The sequence below is a fragment of the Rhinatrema bivittatum genome, chromosome 3, assembly GCF_901001135.1.
Source record: "Rhinatrema bivittatum chromosome 3, aRhiBiv1.1, whole genome shotgun sequence".
In the NCBI taxonomy this organism is placed as follows: Eukaryota; Metazoa; Chordata; class Amphibia; order Gymnophiona; family Rhinatrematidae; genus Rhinatrema; species Rhinatrema bivittatum.
The window spans coordinates 284,698,159-284,714,024 of NC_042617.1; the positions used below are offsets into that span (position 1 = coordinate 284,698,159).

General features: G+C 43.6%; 1 protein-coding gene across 1 annotated transcript in view; it reads left to right on the top strand.

The window, feature by feature from the left end:
• The window catches only part of NXPH4 (neurexophilin 4), a 257,833-nt gene extending 244,848 nt beyond the window's left edge, over nt 1-12,985 (top strand). The window contains exon 2 of the mRNA XM_029594883.1: nt 10,391-12,985. Coding sequence (XP_029450743.1) covers nt 10,391-11,122 — 732 coding nt within the window. The 3' untranslated portion in view covers nt 11,123-12,985. The remainder of the gene's footprint in view (nt 1-10,390) is intronic.
• Nucleotides 12,986-15,866: the final 2,881 nt, after the last annotated feature.

A 15,866-nucleotide genomic window follows, 5' to 3' on the forward strand; every position in this document is an offset into this window, starting at 1 on the left:
GCCCTTCTCTGCACTTGCTTGAGTGCAACTATATCTTTTTTGAGATACAGTGACCAGAACTGTACACAGTATTCAAGGTGCGGTCTCACCATGGAGTGATACAGAGGCATTATGACATCCACCGTTTTAGTCGCCATTCCCTTGATAATTATTCCTAACATTCTGTTTGCTTTTTTGACTGCCACAGCACACTGAACCGATGATTTCAATGTATTATTCTGTATGACACCTAGATCTCTTTCCTAGGTGGTAACTCCTAATGTGGAACCTAACATTGTGTAACCACAGTAAGGGTTATGTTTCCTTATATGCATCACCTTGCACTTGTCTGCATTAAATTTCATCTGCCATTTGGAAGCCCAATCTTCTAGTCTCGCAAGGTTCTCCTGCAATTTATCACAGTCCACTTGAGATTTAACTACCGTGTATACTCATGTATAAGTCGATCTCAAGTATAAGTCGAAGGTAATTTTTGGGCCCCAAAATCAAAATGTCTGTCATCTGTGGATAAATCGAGGGTAAAACCTAGGGGGCTTATGAAATGGTGAAATCACACTTAGAAACAAACCAATAACTTAAGAAAATCACTGTTCAATCCCTCCCCCCCTCCCCCCATTGGCTGCCCTCCCGGTTCAATCCCTCCCTCCCCTCCCCATGGTAGGAGCCTCCTACCATGTGACAGGGACTGGCCAGTGGCACCGGTAGCTCCTGTCACATGGTAAGGGCAAAGGGCCACCGGCACCATTTTGATTACTGGCAGCCCACGGCCTAGGAGCAGGAGATCGCTCCCAGACCCCCCGCTGGACCATCGGGGACTTTTGGTACATCTTGAGGGTGTTGGTACTTTGCATAATTTTGTTTCATCCACAAATTTGATCACCTCACTCATTGTATGTTGCATCGGAGATGGACCCTTGGGCCCACTCATTGTATGTTGCATCGGAGGTGGAACCTAGGGGTTGACGCAACCCCTAAGTAGGGACCTACGGGTCCCCACCGTCGGCAGGTGGAGTGGGTTGAAGGTAGAGGCCGCTGGAGCTTCACCTATACCAGCCCTCGTTCCCCACTGGTTGAGCCTTTAGGTGCCGGGGTCGGCAGGACTTAGGTAGGCCTCGAGGTTGGTTTGAGAAGAAAGGTAGTTCAGCCCAGAGACAGCAGTCGATAGGTGGCGTAGTCCTACCCTGGACTGGGTTCGGTACAGGAACTCAGGCGCCAATGGAACGGAGAGTAACTGGAGGTGCTCAAGCAAAGAAAGGCCAGAGCCTTGTAAGTCCACGTCCAGAGAATAGGCTAGAGAAGGCGTCACTGACAGGCTTGGATCAGGGCCAGCGGCAAGCAGAGGTCGTGGCAAGCAATGTAGAATTCTGGACACGGAGAAGTCTGTAGCATAGTCAATCAAGGCAATGGTCAGGGCACGGAGAAGGCAGACATAGTCAATCAAAGCAATGGTCAGGGCTTGGAGAAGGCAGGCGTAGTCAATCAAGGCAATGGTCAGGGCACGGAGAAGGCAGGCGTAGTCAATCAAGGCAATGGTCAGGGCACGGAGAAGGCAGGTGTAGTCAGGTGTAGCAGAGGTCCGGGGCTGGAGAAAAGCTGAAGAGTAGTCAGGCGTAGCAGAAGTCCGGGGCTGGAGATAGGCTGAAGAATAGTCAGGTGTAGCTGAGTCGAAATCCAGAGAGTCAGTCCAACACATAAACGGCAGGAACGAGGAAGACAGGAACCAGGAACCACAGGAGTCAGGAACACGTAGTAGAGAGGATTCTCTATCAGCAACGAGTACGAGGAATACAAGGAGAACTGTTGCAAAGGCAACGCTATGGAGCAAGGCCTGAACTTGTATACATGGAGGAGTCTGACGTCAACATCCGGGGCCACGAGCAGGTTCTCGCCACGGGCCCTTTAAAAGGATTAGTGATGCACGCGCGCCTAGGGAGGGGCGCGGCGCCAATGGTGGCATCTCTCCACGGGCCACGCGGAGAGGCCCGACGAGCAAGGGCATCTTGGATGGCAACACTGGGGACCATGGCAGAACCGGAGGCACCATAGGTGACCCGAGGTCAGAGCTGGCGGCCCACAGCCGCCAGTGAAGAGGAACCAGGAGCTGGAGTCCGTGGAAGAAGATGAGAGGACCGTGACACAGGTCTGCCGCAGGCGGCACACGTAACATTGTACCCCTTTCCAGATCATTTATAAATATATTAAAAAGCACCAGTCCAAGTACAGATCCCTGAGGCACTCCGCTGTTTACCCTTTTTCACTGTGAAAACAGACCATTTAATCCTACTCTCTGTTTCCTGTCTTTTACCCAGTTTGCAAACCACAAAAGGATATCGCCTCCTATCCCATGACTTTTTAGTTTTCTTAGAAGCCTCTCATGAGGGTCTTTGTCGAATGCCTTCTGAAAATCCAAATACACCACATCTATTGGTTCACCTTTGTCCACATGTTTATTCACCCCTTCAAAAAAATGTAGATTTGAAGGCAAGACTTCCCTTGGGTAAATCCATGCTGGCTGCGTCCCATTAAACCATATCTATCTAAAGATTTTGTGATTTTATTCTTTATAACAGTTTCCATGATTTTTCCCGGCACAGAAGTCAAGCTCACAGGTTATTGTGCTAATTTTAATTGTGTATGCTTTATGTTGTCCACATTGAACATTATGGAAACTGTGGAATATAAGATTGAATGAATGAATACATAAAAAAATACTGAATAATCAGAGTTCTTGGGATATACGAATAGAGACTGAAATACACTATAGCCTGTTGCTATAGCCTGTTGCTATTAATTGTTTTACTGTTTATTATATACTGTTACATGTAAAGCCTGTTGCTAAATTAATGTTTCACTGTAAACCGAGGTGATGTATTGCTATACGTACCGCGGTATAGAAGAACCTATAAATAAATAAATAAAAGAAATATAAAAGAAATCATCTGGGACCCCAAAGGTTTGAATACCTTCTACCAGTCCACATTTGAACAGAATTTAGATCCTTCAATCCACCCTTCTCATTACAGACACCCCTTTCCATCCTTTCTACCCAGTCTCTCTCACTGTTTTTGTGATTTCTGGGAAATGGAGGTCAATCCCTATTATTTTGTGAGGCCATTCACTCCTGACCCCATGAGGTACTCACAACCTCAGACGCTTCTCTCCCATCGTCCAGGGTCTATCTTCTAGCAGTATGCACGTTTCCCCGGCTTCTTCCACCCTGCCTTGGGTTCCCCTCCATGTGGGCTACCCTTTCCCCTCTTTCTCCAAGTCATTTTTCCCTTAGGCTAAAATCGCCTCTTCTCCAACACCTAGTTCCTGCCACTTCCTCAGGAGGAGGAATCCACTGCTTTCCCATCCTTGGCCTTGGGACTTTTCCCTTGAGGGGAAAAACCCCTGCAGGGCCATCACTGGAGGGGTCCACAAGCCTACAAACCCACAGGCCTGTACATCCTGGAAGTCCCTCTCTTGCCAAGCGCCAACCTAGATAGGGCAACTCCCACCAATCTGACCCAGTGTTTATACCTTCCTGAGACACATTCCCACCAATCATGGCAACCCATTACTCTTAAGGGGACAAACTCACCAAAACCCCTTAACCTTAGATGCATTAACAGGTTCCCAAAATCACAATCCATTGATCCAACACAATACCAAATGCCATCCAGTGGTTCATGTATACATTTTACATAATGGTTTGAACAATGAAAATCCCAGGTCTCCCCCACCAAAATATCTGGTGCTACTAAACAAGAAGGAGACACAATTGGGGGTCTCCTCACATGTCTATTTTGTTGCTTTTTCATTCATCCTTTTATTTATTTTTTTTATTCAAAGCAGTTTTGAGCACATGAACAACACTGTGTTATAGCAGTAATATTCTTCTGGCCCCATACATCTGTTGCTTGCCTCGGAAGTTCTCTATAACATTTTCACAACAACAATAAACTGAATAAGCGATACAACTTTCATTTCGACTTCCATTTAGCCCAGTTCAGTGATTAGCCATGTGTACAGATTTTATTTTTTTCTCCCCTTCCCTCCTTTCTCCTCTCCCTCCCTCCTCACCCTCCTGTCCTGTCGTCATTCCCCTCTTGGCATTCCATTGCTCGAATAGGCCCCACACATGGTGAAATGCTGTCCATGTGTTTCTTCTCAGGGCGGTCAGTTTTTCCAGATAATGTGTATATTGCAATGGATTAAACAGCCTTTCATCGCATGGCGCCACCCTGTGCTTCCACTGCCCCGCTGCTTCGCACCTGGCTGCAAGCAAAATATGTGAAAATCATCCTGGCAAGCGGTCTTGGGGAGCCAGATAACTGTGCATTAAATAAGCACATCTCTGGTTCCAGTTCAGCATCACAGTGGGTGATGTTCTTTAACGTTTTTTGGAATCCCCTTCTGATAGCACCCTATCACCAGGCATGGCCACCGTACTGTATGTAGGCCCTTGTGCCTCTTTCCCCACATCATCGCCAGAACTCCTCCGGGGTCCTTTTATGCATTTTGTGTAGCCTTGCCGGGGTAAGTTCCCATCTTAGATAAATTTTATAGGTATTCTCTGCCACGATTGTGATGACTGAGCCACGCTCACTCTTATATCCAACCACTCATCCTTCCCATATGTCTGCTGGAGGACTCGTTCCCACTGCAGCTCATGGCTTAGCTTCCCTTTTCCAGTTTCTTGCAACCATATATATATTTTAGTGATAAACCCCTTGCATTTACCCACTCACCCTTCCCACTAGCCCTTCAAACGCTGATTGGCCTTGTTTATCATACTGTTGGCTTATGCATTGCTCCAGGTAGCACAGGGCTTGTAGATATCCAAAATAGTCTTTACTGGATAAATTGTAAGCACATGGTAATTTACTGTAACTCGGTGATCCCTCTGCCAAGCACATCTATCCTAGCCTCCTCAGGCCCTTGTCACTCCATCTCCTGAACAGGACAGAGTCCCTCTCTGGGAGAAATGCTTCGCTATGACATATGGTAGCCAAAGGCAAATGATTCCACCAGGAAATTAACCTTGCTTTTACTCTGCACCACGCCTCCATCATCCATCTGGTATAGAGATTATCCAATTCTCTACTCTTTATATCCCACCCAGGGTCCCAGGGAATGTGCATGAGCGGTGTCTGACCCACAAAATATTGCTCTATCCTTACCCAGGGCTTGCCCACTATTGTCAACCCCCATTCCAATAAGGCCTGCAGTTGCGCTGCCTGGTGGTAGTTCTCAATATTGGGTATTCCTAGTCCCCTCCCCCCATGAGCAGTGTTTGCTTGGCTACCCTAGGTGGTTTTTACCTTCAAATAAATGCTAAGAGTTTTTTCTGCAGTAGATATAGTGACCTCTTCGGTAATTCAGTAGGTAGAGTTTGAAAGGGATAGAGCACCTTGGCAAGACATTCATTATGATGATAATGATCCTATGTAACCAGGAGTGCGTCATTCCTGCCCAAATCTGCATATCTCTAATTAACGCTTTAATGAGTGAGCTATAATTCTTCAGACCTAGTTGTTTTCTCTCTGCAGTTATCTGAACTCCCAGATATTTAATCACCACTTTAGCTCATTGAAAGGGGAAGCTCTTTAAAAGAGCATTTGCTTACGGCTCCGCTAGGTTGACATTGAATACTTCAGATTTCGATAGGTTTATCTTGAATCCTGAAACCTCCCCATATCACTTCATCTCTCGCAAACTGGGCAGTATTAGGACCAGTTTGCTCACTGTGAAAATCACATCATTGGTAAATAACATTATTTTATATTCTGTTGGGCCAACTAGAATCCCTGCTATATCCGTACTCTCTCTTATTCTTTGAGGAAATTGATCCATTACTAGAGTGAAACGGAGCAGGGATAAAGGACATCCCTGACAAATGCCCCACTTAAGGGAGAAAGCCTCAGAATAGCTCCCATTAAGCCTGATCATTGCCTCAGGAAAGCCATATAGTTTTATAATCCAGGTATGGAAATTCCCTTGAATTCCAATTTCTTCCAGGACTGCAAACATGAAAGGCAAACGCACATGTTCGAAGGACTTTTCCGCATCTACGGACATGAATAATGCTGAAATCCCCTTCCGTTGCACTACCCATGCTAAATTCAGTGCCCGCCTGATGTTATCTGCTGCCTGTCTCCCCCAGATGAAGCCCATTTGGACCTTGTGGACCAAGTTCCCCATTACACAAGCTAATCTGTTGGTCAGCGCTTTTGCCAGAATTTTAACTTCCATATTTAGCAGAGATATGAAGCAGTAAGACTCACATAGATGTTTATCTCGCCCTTCCTTCAGAAGCACTCTGCCACATTCATTGCTGGAGTTATTTTCCTGTCCCTCAATAAGTAATTGAAAGCCTCTTTTAGCATGGGGGCCACGCTAGTAGCAAATTTCCTTTAGAATCTAGCTGTATAGCCATCTAATCTCAGGGTCTTGTCTGTTTCCAGTTCTTTAATAACTGCTAAGATTTCCCCATCTGTAATGTCTTTATTCATTCTTTCCCCCTGGAAGAGGGACACCCTCTTCTGAAGAACAGAGCTCTTTATAGAAGGATTCAAAACTATGTTCCACTGCTGCCGGGTGATACACTATATTCCCCTCGTGGTCTCATATTGATGTTATCTGGGTTTGGGAGTTTCTTTGCTTTAGCCTATCTAGTCATGAGACCTTATTCCCCACTTGTAAAAATGTTGTTTTTTGCCAGCTGCAATTGGTAATCGACCTCGTCTATCATCCATTCTTTAAAATTTCTGCACACTGTCTCTAATTGCTGAAAATGTTTAGTGGCCCTGTTTCATATGCTGCTTTTCTAATGCTTGTATTTGGGCTCTCATCTCAGATTTCAGTGCACTCTCTCTTTTCCTCCTAGAGCACTACTGGACAAATTTCCATTTGAGTACTGCTTTTATTTTAACCCTTCCGAAAGACTCATTGGTGTGTCCTTCACATTGTCATTAAGGTTTATATACTCCTGTATTTCTTGTTGTATATTTTCTATCACTTCCTTGTCCCTTAGAGGGTTCATTCTCCAGAATTTTGTTTTCTTCTGCTGTCTTAACTCCTGCAGCTCTGCCCAAACTGGGGCATGATCAGACCATAAAACTATCGATATGTACTCTTTTAACTGCCCCCATGAGGGTTGAGTCCAGCAGTAGGTAATCTTATCTGGAATATATCATGTGCGGAGCAGAATAGCAAGTAAAACCTTTTTTATTAGGATTTAATGCCCTCTATCTATTCACTAACCTTAGCGTAGTATTCAAAGCTTTCAGACCTATACAGTCCTTAAATGGTACCTTTCTTTCCTTGTCCCTTGAATTATCCAACTCTGGTTTCATTGTCATATTGAGATCCCCTCCAATTATTATAGGCCCTTTAGTAAAGTATGCCAAGCGCTTGATGATATGTACATAAAATTCCTCTTGGTTAGAGTTAGGTGCATACACACTAGCCACACAGATAGTTTCTCCCCTAAACACAATATTGAGAAAAGATACTGACCCCGGGGGTCCTTCTCCTTTTCAAGAACCTGGACATTATTGTCATTTCAGAAAAGGATTCCAACACCACAAGACCACTTGCTTGTATTTGAAGCAAAGGCTGACATTTTTTAAATTCTTATGATTAACCACCCCTTCATTCTGCTTCCTTAGGTAGGATTCCTGTAGAACGACAATGTCAGCATTTAATCGAAGCGTCTTTGAACAGCATCTACTGTTTCATTGGTATATTTAGCCCCCTTACATTAAAGGGCATTAATCTGCTTTCTAGAGTCTCCTTGCATAGCTCTCTCTTCTCTCTCTGCTAAACTCCCTCCACCCACCTTCCCACCCTCATCCTTACCCCACACCCCCCAATTCCCCTCTACTGTTCTCTTTCCCCCACCTCCCTTCTCCCTCCCCTTTCCCTCCACACCCCCAGACCCTCTGTCCCATCTGCCCTCTTCCAACCAGCAGGCAGACTTTCTGAGGTGTGATGTTCCAGACCTGAGGGCCTACAGTTCATTCATAGGATATCTCTTCAGAAATGTGTTGAACTCCAGCGCTGTATGGATTCGTATATCATGTTCCCTTCCCCAAGGCTTCTCAATCTCTGTACCTTCACACTAATAGGGCAACCTCATGAAGTGTAAACCTTTAACTCCAACTTCTTTTGCTCCAGTTGAGCTTCCAACTCTGTGGCTGGGTGTATGTATGTCCACACTTGCCATCTATCACTATCTCAGGTATGCTAGGGTTTGAAGAGTCAGATGCACCATGTGCCATAACTGCCTGCAATTTCCTTTTTATAACCGCCTTGCAGTCCAAGTACTTGCTAAGTTCGGGAAGGCCTCGGAACCAGAGATTGTTCCTTCTCATCTTGTTCTCCATGTCCTCCACTTTGTCATTAATTTCAGTGACTTGTAGTTGCAAGGCCTCTGTGTCATTGGCCAGGTCTGCTATCTACTCCACATGTTCCTCCATTTTCTGTTCCATTTTGTCTATGTGCTCAGCGATTTCGGAGCAATTATGGTCAATATCTCTCCCTTAACATTGCCCAGGTCCTCTCTGATCTCACAAAACCATCTTTTCATGTTTCCCTGGATCACTTCGGCCTCACCTTGCTTACTCTCTCTGACTCCAAGGAGGGCTGTGCACATGGCTCCATTGGGTTCTGTGCACTCCGGGCTCCCATGCTACATTCCCAAAAATGTGCTTTTATCTTTCTCGTTTTCCAACATGTGGCTTTCCACCATCAGTTTTTGCTGGGTCAGAAAGGGGTATTGTCAGATACACTACTTTTTATTGCTTTTTGAGCTCAGTCTGAGCTGCCAGTAAAGACTAAGCGGTCATTTAGGTGCGAGTTGTCACTTCCTCTCCTCTTCATTCATACGTTTTGCTTCAATTTCCAGACTTTTCCATTCTCTATTTTCTATCATCTGTCCGTTTCTTCTCACCCTATCCCCAAAGAAATCCATCTCTCTGTTTTTCTCTCTTTCAACATTTCCTGTCTGTCTCTTCTCTCACTCTTCAGCCTTCTCATCTTGCTCCCTTTATCACTGATTGTCCACACTACCAGAGCCAACACTTAAACTCTCGTTTGCCCCCTCACCCTCTGTGGCCACTGCCATAAGCGTGCCTGATGGTGCTGCCACTAAGAGACAAAAGCCCACTAGTACCAGAGAAGGGGCCTTCTCAGGAGCAGCTTCTCCAGTATGGCACTCACTCTCTGTTACATGACATCAGACTAACAGAACCAGATCTTCTCAACATAAGATGTGTGACAGCCTACCCCCTTATTAGCAGTCTCTGATCTTGAAATACCTGTGTCGGTACCATAAAATCTGCATCTGAAAATACTCACACTGCTCACCATTTATTATATGCCATATTATTTTATCAATTACTTTATTTCATTTTACTACTCTTAATTTTTATTTTATTTCAGTATATTTATTATTTTGTTTATGTGCCTTACCCAGTACTGTCCCTATTATGACCCTGCACCCTTACTCAATATACACTTTGATCTGTTGTAACACACCCTGAAACTCTTCTAATGGAAAAGCATGAAATAAATAAATACATGATGATGATGGTGATGATGACAATAGGACACTCATAGGGTGAAATCTGTCTACGCTGATGGCAGATGTGGTGGGTGTTGCAGAGGGAATGGCTCAGTATATGTGTCAGTTGTTTCTTGCTTCCACTACTTTCCATAAGAAATATAATAATATCAATAATGTAAAACTCACCAAAAAGAGTCACTTGAATAGGTAAATGATTGGTTGAAATATCAATAAATTATGAAATCTTGCACTTTGATAAGTTTGCTATAATCACTATAGGTATGATATTCCTTAGAGCTAGTGGTAGCTTTAAAGTTTCCTACAGATTCCTCTCTGCCTATTGTACCTGAACTGGAACCTACCTGGAGCCCAGGTTTGGAAAGGCGAGTAATAAAATCCAGACCCTCCCATCACCATAATGTGTGCATTTGAAGGCCATAAGAGTCCTCATTCATTCTTTTACTCTGGAGCTAAAATCAGAGTGCAGAAATTGAGCTGTTTTTTCCTCCGAGGATGTCATTGAATGATTGACATCAGCAGACAGTATCCATGCTGTAGCCTGATGACATCTGTGTGGGATAGAACGCATCCTGAGCTTTTGTGTTTCATTTGTTTTCCATTCCAAAGCAAAGTGAATGATTATAAGTTTTATTAGTAAGCAGAACAGGTAGAAGCAGAAAGTCAAAGAACAGCTGCATACAGAAAATCTGAGATAATATTGTGATGGAGGGATGGATAGTTTTAAAGTCAAAACATTCCAGACTTTGTGAAACAAATGTTGAGTCTTACTAGTCTGTGTCCCTCTGAGTAACTATTGTGTACCTTTTGTCTTGGTAGGTGATTTGTGTTGAAGATCATGTGACAAAGACATTGGGCTACCTAGATTTGGAAACCACAGGAATTGTCAAAAGCGGACCTTACCCTTATGGAACCATCAAGCCGCACTTCTTCAACCCTTCCAGGATATTTGCAGATGAACACTTAAGAGCAAAGACTGACCCTTACAGTCTCATGAATCCCTGGGACTGGACTAAGAACCAAACAGCGGCAGACAAAGTCAACTTGCGCATCAAGCGTAAGCCATCCTTGAAGACTGGCCGTACCAAGAAGATCTTTGGCTGGGGGGATTTTTATTTTAACATCAAAACGCTCAAGTTCAGTCTGCTCGTAACTGGCAAAATTGTAGACCACATCAACGGCACCTTCAGCGTCTACTTCCGCCACAACTCTTCCAGCCTGGGCAACGTCTCAGTCAGCATTGTGCCGCCGACCAAGGTAGTGGAGTTCGACATAATCCAGCAATCCACCATTGAGACTAAGGAGTCTAAGACCTTCAACTGCCGAGTGGAGTACGAGAAGACAAACCATGCCCGCAAGAACAAGCCATGCCTCTATGACCCTGCCAAGATCTGCTTCACTGAGCACACACAGAGCCATGCAGCCTGGCTGTGCGCCAAGCCCTTCAAAGTCATCTGCATCTTTATCTCCTTCTATAGTATTGAGTACAAGTTGGTGCAGAAGGTTTGCCCAGATTATAACTTTCAAAATGAGAACCCCTACTTCGGGTGATGGCCCTTGGTCAGGTAGTCCATGTCCACCGCCAGCGCCAAAGAGCAGTGCTCGCCACTGCCAGCCGTCATTTGGTGGATGAGCTGAGCTTTGATGGGCAGTGAAGTCCGGGCCGGGAGACTCTCACCTGACTTGTACAGAAATGTTTTTGTTCTGTTTTGTTTTGGTTTTGCTCTTTCTTGGATGGGGAAGGGGATAACCTAAAGTTAATGAACACTGAACATTGATGTCTCCAGTTTTGGGGGGTATATTCCAAGGCTTTCAGTTCTATCTCTGTTCTTTCTACACTTCGCAGTATAGGGGGTAGCAATGGGATATTTGTCAGGGAAAGGAAGGCAGGAAGGGACCAAGTAGTACAAGTGTAGGGAGAGGGTAATTCCATTGGTAACTAATATATATTTTCTCTTCTATTTGACAGTAATGAACAATTTCTGAAATTAGGCTTATGTGTAGGGTTTCCAGTTGACTCCAATTTTTCAGGACAGGCTGACCCAGTCCTGGTTTTACTCCACTGCCTTTAAGGGCTTTTAGTTCTCGTGTTCTATTGATTTCCCTAAGAATAGCAAAACAACAAATCCTCGCAGGCGGTGGGCTAAAACCAGAACTGGATCAGTCTGCCCTGAAAATCTGGAGCCAGTTGGCAATTCCACTTGTATGGCAGCTTAAATGTATGAGAGAAAAAATCACCTCCTCTTGTGTTTGACCTTTCTGGGGCACCCTGGCATTGAATATGTTTTAATTTTTTCTTGTAGAAATCATCCTTCTTTTTGTTGCTCCTGATTTTCCCTCTCCAGCAATTCTTTCTTTTGTTTTTCATACTAGACCAAAAAAACTTCACAGAAAGGATTCCACTCACTGCAGTGCAGCAATCCCACTCTCGAGGCACCACCTCTCTCTTTTCTCTCTCATCTCTGCAACTCTTCTGGCCTCTGGATCCCTTCCTGAGCACCATGACTGTCCCCATCTCTAGGCCCTCCTCACCTGAGGGTGCTCAGAGACTCTTCTGGTCTCTGGGCACCCTCACCTGAGTTTGGTGACTTCTGATCTCTGAGCCCCCCCCCCCCCCCTACCTAAACACCATGACTGGGCTCTGCTCCCCCACCTGAGCACTGTAATTCTCCCAGTCTCTGGGTCCACCCCCTTCTGAGTACCATGGCTCTCCAAGAGTTTAAGTTTTCCTTCCCCACCTGAGCACCTTGGCTTTCACAATGTTTGGGCCTCCATCCTTCTATGCACTGCAGCTCTTCTATTCTTCGGGTCCCCTCCCAGCACCATAGTCTCCAGGGCAGCAAAGCCCTCCACAGCTGACCTTTCTTTTTCCTCTGTTTCTATTGCTCTGGCACCCATCACGTTGCGTGGTGTTCACAATGTTCTCTTAGTTGGTGCTGGAATCTTTTGATTTTGTTAAATTTTGCCATGTGTGGACAATTTTTTAAAAACTAAATTTTTTCTGCAAAACTGTGTGTTCTCAACTTCAGACACCTTTGTTATGTGCCTAGCACAACAGGAATGTGTATTAACATTATATCCGTGCAAATTAGTAAATTCCTTAATAGTATTTATATTTAAAAGCAGCAGTATTATCAGTTTTTTTTTAATTAATGTAGCATAAAACTAAATCATTAAGTTCCTCCTTTTTCTAATTTGCATTTCTTTCTTGAGAAGATATTGGTGTTAAAAGCTTTTGCAAGATTCCCTTTTGACTATACATGCTATTATAGATGCAACTAAATTGGGTGCTTCTGTGGTAATCATCATCATCAGAGCCCCATGCAGATGTCACAACTGGGTTATCATCTAAGCTGTGATCTAGAGACTTGAACATTCCTGTGGAACAATGGAAGCCTGCAACTGAGAAATAAATCCCTGGGACCTGCGATAAGTACTGGTCTTTAATATTAATTTCACTTGACCTCATTCGGGGAATTTTACTTACAAAACAAACTTTCTCTAAAAAAAATCTATATTTGCAGAAACAACAGGGAACTCGGGACAATCTAAGACCAATGATTATAAATACATAAGCACATACCAACAGGACGTAAGGCACAAAGAAATATGTTGCGGTCCTAGTGCTTCCTGTATGAGGTCTTATCATATGAAAAGTGAACTTTCTAAAATAGTACGTGTTTTTGTGTCAGGTAGTGTGTATGATATTCTGATTTTTTCATTCTAAGGGTTCTTTTTTTATTGATCTCCTTATTTCAGCATGGGCATCGCTCTCTCTTTCTTGCCGCCTGTTCTAAAGCCTTCTTGTTCTACCAGGCCCAGGTTCTCTCTCAAATCCTGTTCCCTTTCCAATCCCCCTTTTCTCATGGAGTTTTCTGTGAACAGAGAATTCACCTTTCAATATCATAGAATCCTCCATGACAAAGGGATACAATTCTAAATAAATACATTCTTCAAGAATTAAGGACTAATCCATTAGAATCATCAGATGTACAAATTTTGTCTATTTATTTATAAAAAGGTCCATATTCAGACACAGTCCGGCTAGCCAGATAAACAATTCCAGCTAACTTTGGAGGTATAATCAATAGTGAAACCGCACTATTGAATATAGCCAGCTATCTTAAAGTTAGCTGGCTAACCATAGCCTCCTAACTTTAGGACAGTTCTTTGGCCTGACTAGACTCTGAATATTGGAGTTAGCTGCCTAACATTTATTTATTTATTTATTTATTTATTTATTTATTTATTTAGAAGTTTTTATATACCGATGAACATTGGGAACATCTCATCGGTTCACATGAAACGAAAAATCAGCTACTAAGAGCTTTACAGTGAAACAAAGAACATAGGCCTGGATGCACCATTCTATCGCAGAATGGTGAATCCAGCGAAAACGGGGGGTGGGACTGCGAAAGCCGGCAGCCTTTGCACCACTGCAATGTTTTCGCTGCTGGCTTTCGCTCCCAATAGCGCCACCATGAAAAGTGGTGCTATTGGGTGTGCTACTGGCGAAGATAACTGTGCTTACCTTATCGCCGCCACGAAAATACCACGGCGTCCACCTCCTCGCCACCCCAACTCCTCCCCTCGCTGCCCCGACTCCTCCCCTCGCCACCCCGACTTCGCCCCTGGCAAGCTATCGCACTCGAAAAGGGTCTTTTCGCAGGTGATAAGCCTTACAAAATACCCTCATAGTTGGCTAACTCAACTCATCCCAGTTACACCCCTGGAACATCTCTAACTTAGGGGGTCATTTTCTATTGATTTTGCACACGAAAAGCTTCATGGGGCGGAGTCGGCACCAGAAGAGGAGGAGTCGGGGCGGCACCGGGGCGGACGCGGAGGAAACATTGCTGGCGATGAAAAGGTAGGAACCCTTATAGCTGCCAGTAGCGCGCCCAATAGCACCACCTTTTACGATGGCGCTATTGGGTATGAAAGCCGGCAGCGATAACACCGCGGTGGTACGATCGCTGACAGCTTTCGCAGGCCTGCCCCCCATTAGCGCCGGGATTCAGGAAGCCGTGGTAGTTTAGAAACTCCAGCCCTCAGGAAGCTAAATTCTAGCCATCTAACTTATTATATGTTCCCAAATTTTCATTTAGCTGGTTAACTTCTGAGTTAACCAGCTAAATACTTTTGAATTTGGACCTCAAAATTTCTAACTCACCTATTGAGAATTCCTAGGTAAAGAACAAGAAAAGAACAGTCATAATATTCAACATAAAATAAATAACAGATATAGTTTAAACAAATATTACAACAATAAAATTTCATATTACCAAACAGTCAAAATAAAAGACAAAATAATATAATAAATAAAGCAATGTAAAATAAAGTAAGACAAAAGAAGCAATCAGTAATGTGCATCAGAAAGATTGTATACCTGGAAGTAAAATAAATATATGAGGCCAGTCAACTCTAAAAACTAAAACAACATCAATCTTGGCCTAGTTGAAAACTAAACTTGCTTAAAAGCCTGTTTAAATAAAAAAAAAAGTTAATCTTCTTTTTGAAAGATTTAATGCAGTTCTCGGAGTTTATTTCACTGGGTGAACTGTTCTAGAGCTCTGGGCCAGCTACCACCAATGCACATGTCTTGCACAAGTGATACTGTTTAACAGGTGGAACCCTGAGGAGATTTCTTCCCTGAGATCCTAACAACCGGGAAAGGGGAATAAACCTCATCAACGCCCTGACAGAAAAGTGGTCCCACTGCATTTAATATTTTGAAAATCTACAACAAAATTTTAAGCTTGCTATGCCAAAATATTGGCGACTAATGTTGCAGTTTCAAAATGGGGGTTAATATGTTGTCTCCTAGAAGCCCCAACAATTATACGAGCTGCTGCGTATTGTGCAGTCTGCATAGTCTGTACAGTAGTATTGAAAGTCCAAGAAAACTAAATTATAGTAATCGAGGCTATTGAAAACTGTTCCTTGAAAGACAGTTCGAAATCACAAGATGACAGATAAGGCTGTAAATGACAAACAATACGCAACTTATAAAAAATGTTCTGAAAAACCTCCTTAACATGGAGCCTAAATAAAAAGTGCAATATCAAAGATTACTTCTAAATTATGTACCAGAGTGGAAACAGAAAAACTGTGACCATCGAGCTCAACTGAATAAGGTACATCATTTTTTTCACACATCTAAGCCAAAAACAAAATTTTAGTTTTTCAAGCATAACTTGTTGGCAGAAAACCAGTTTTTAATACGTCTTACTACACGTTTAACCTTCTTCAAAGCTAACTCCATGGAGTCTGATACTGGAAATGCAAACTGGAT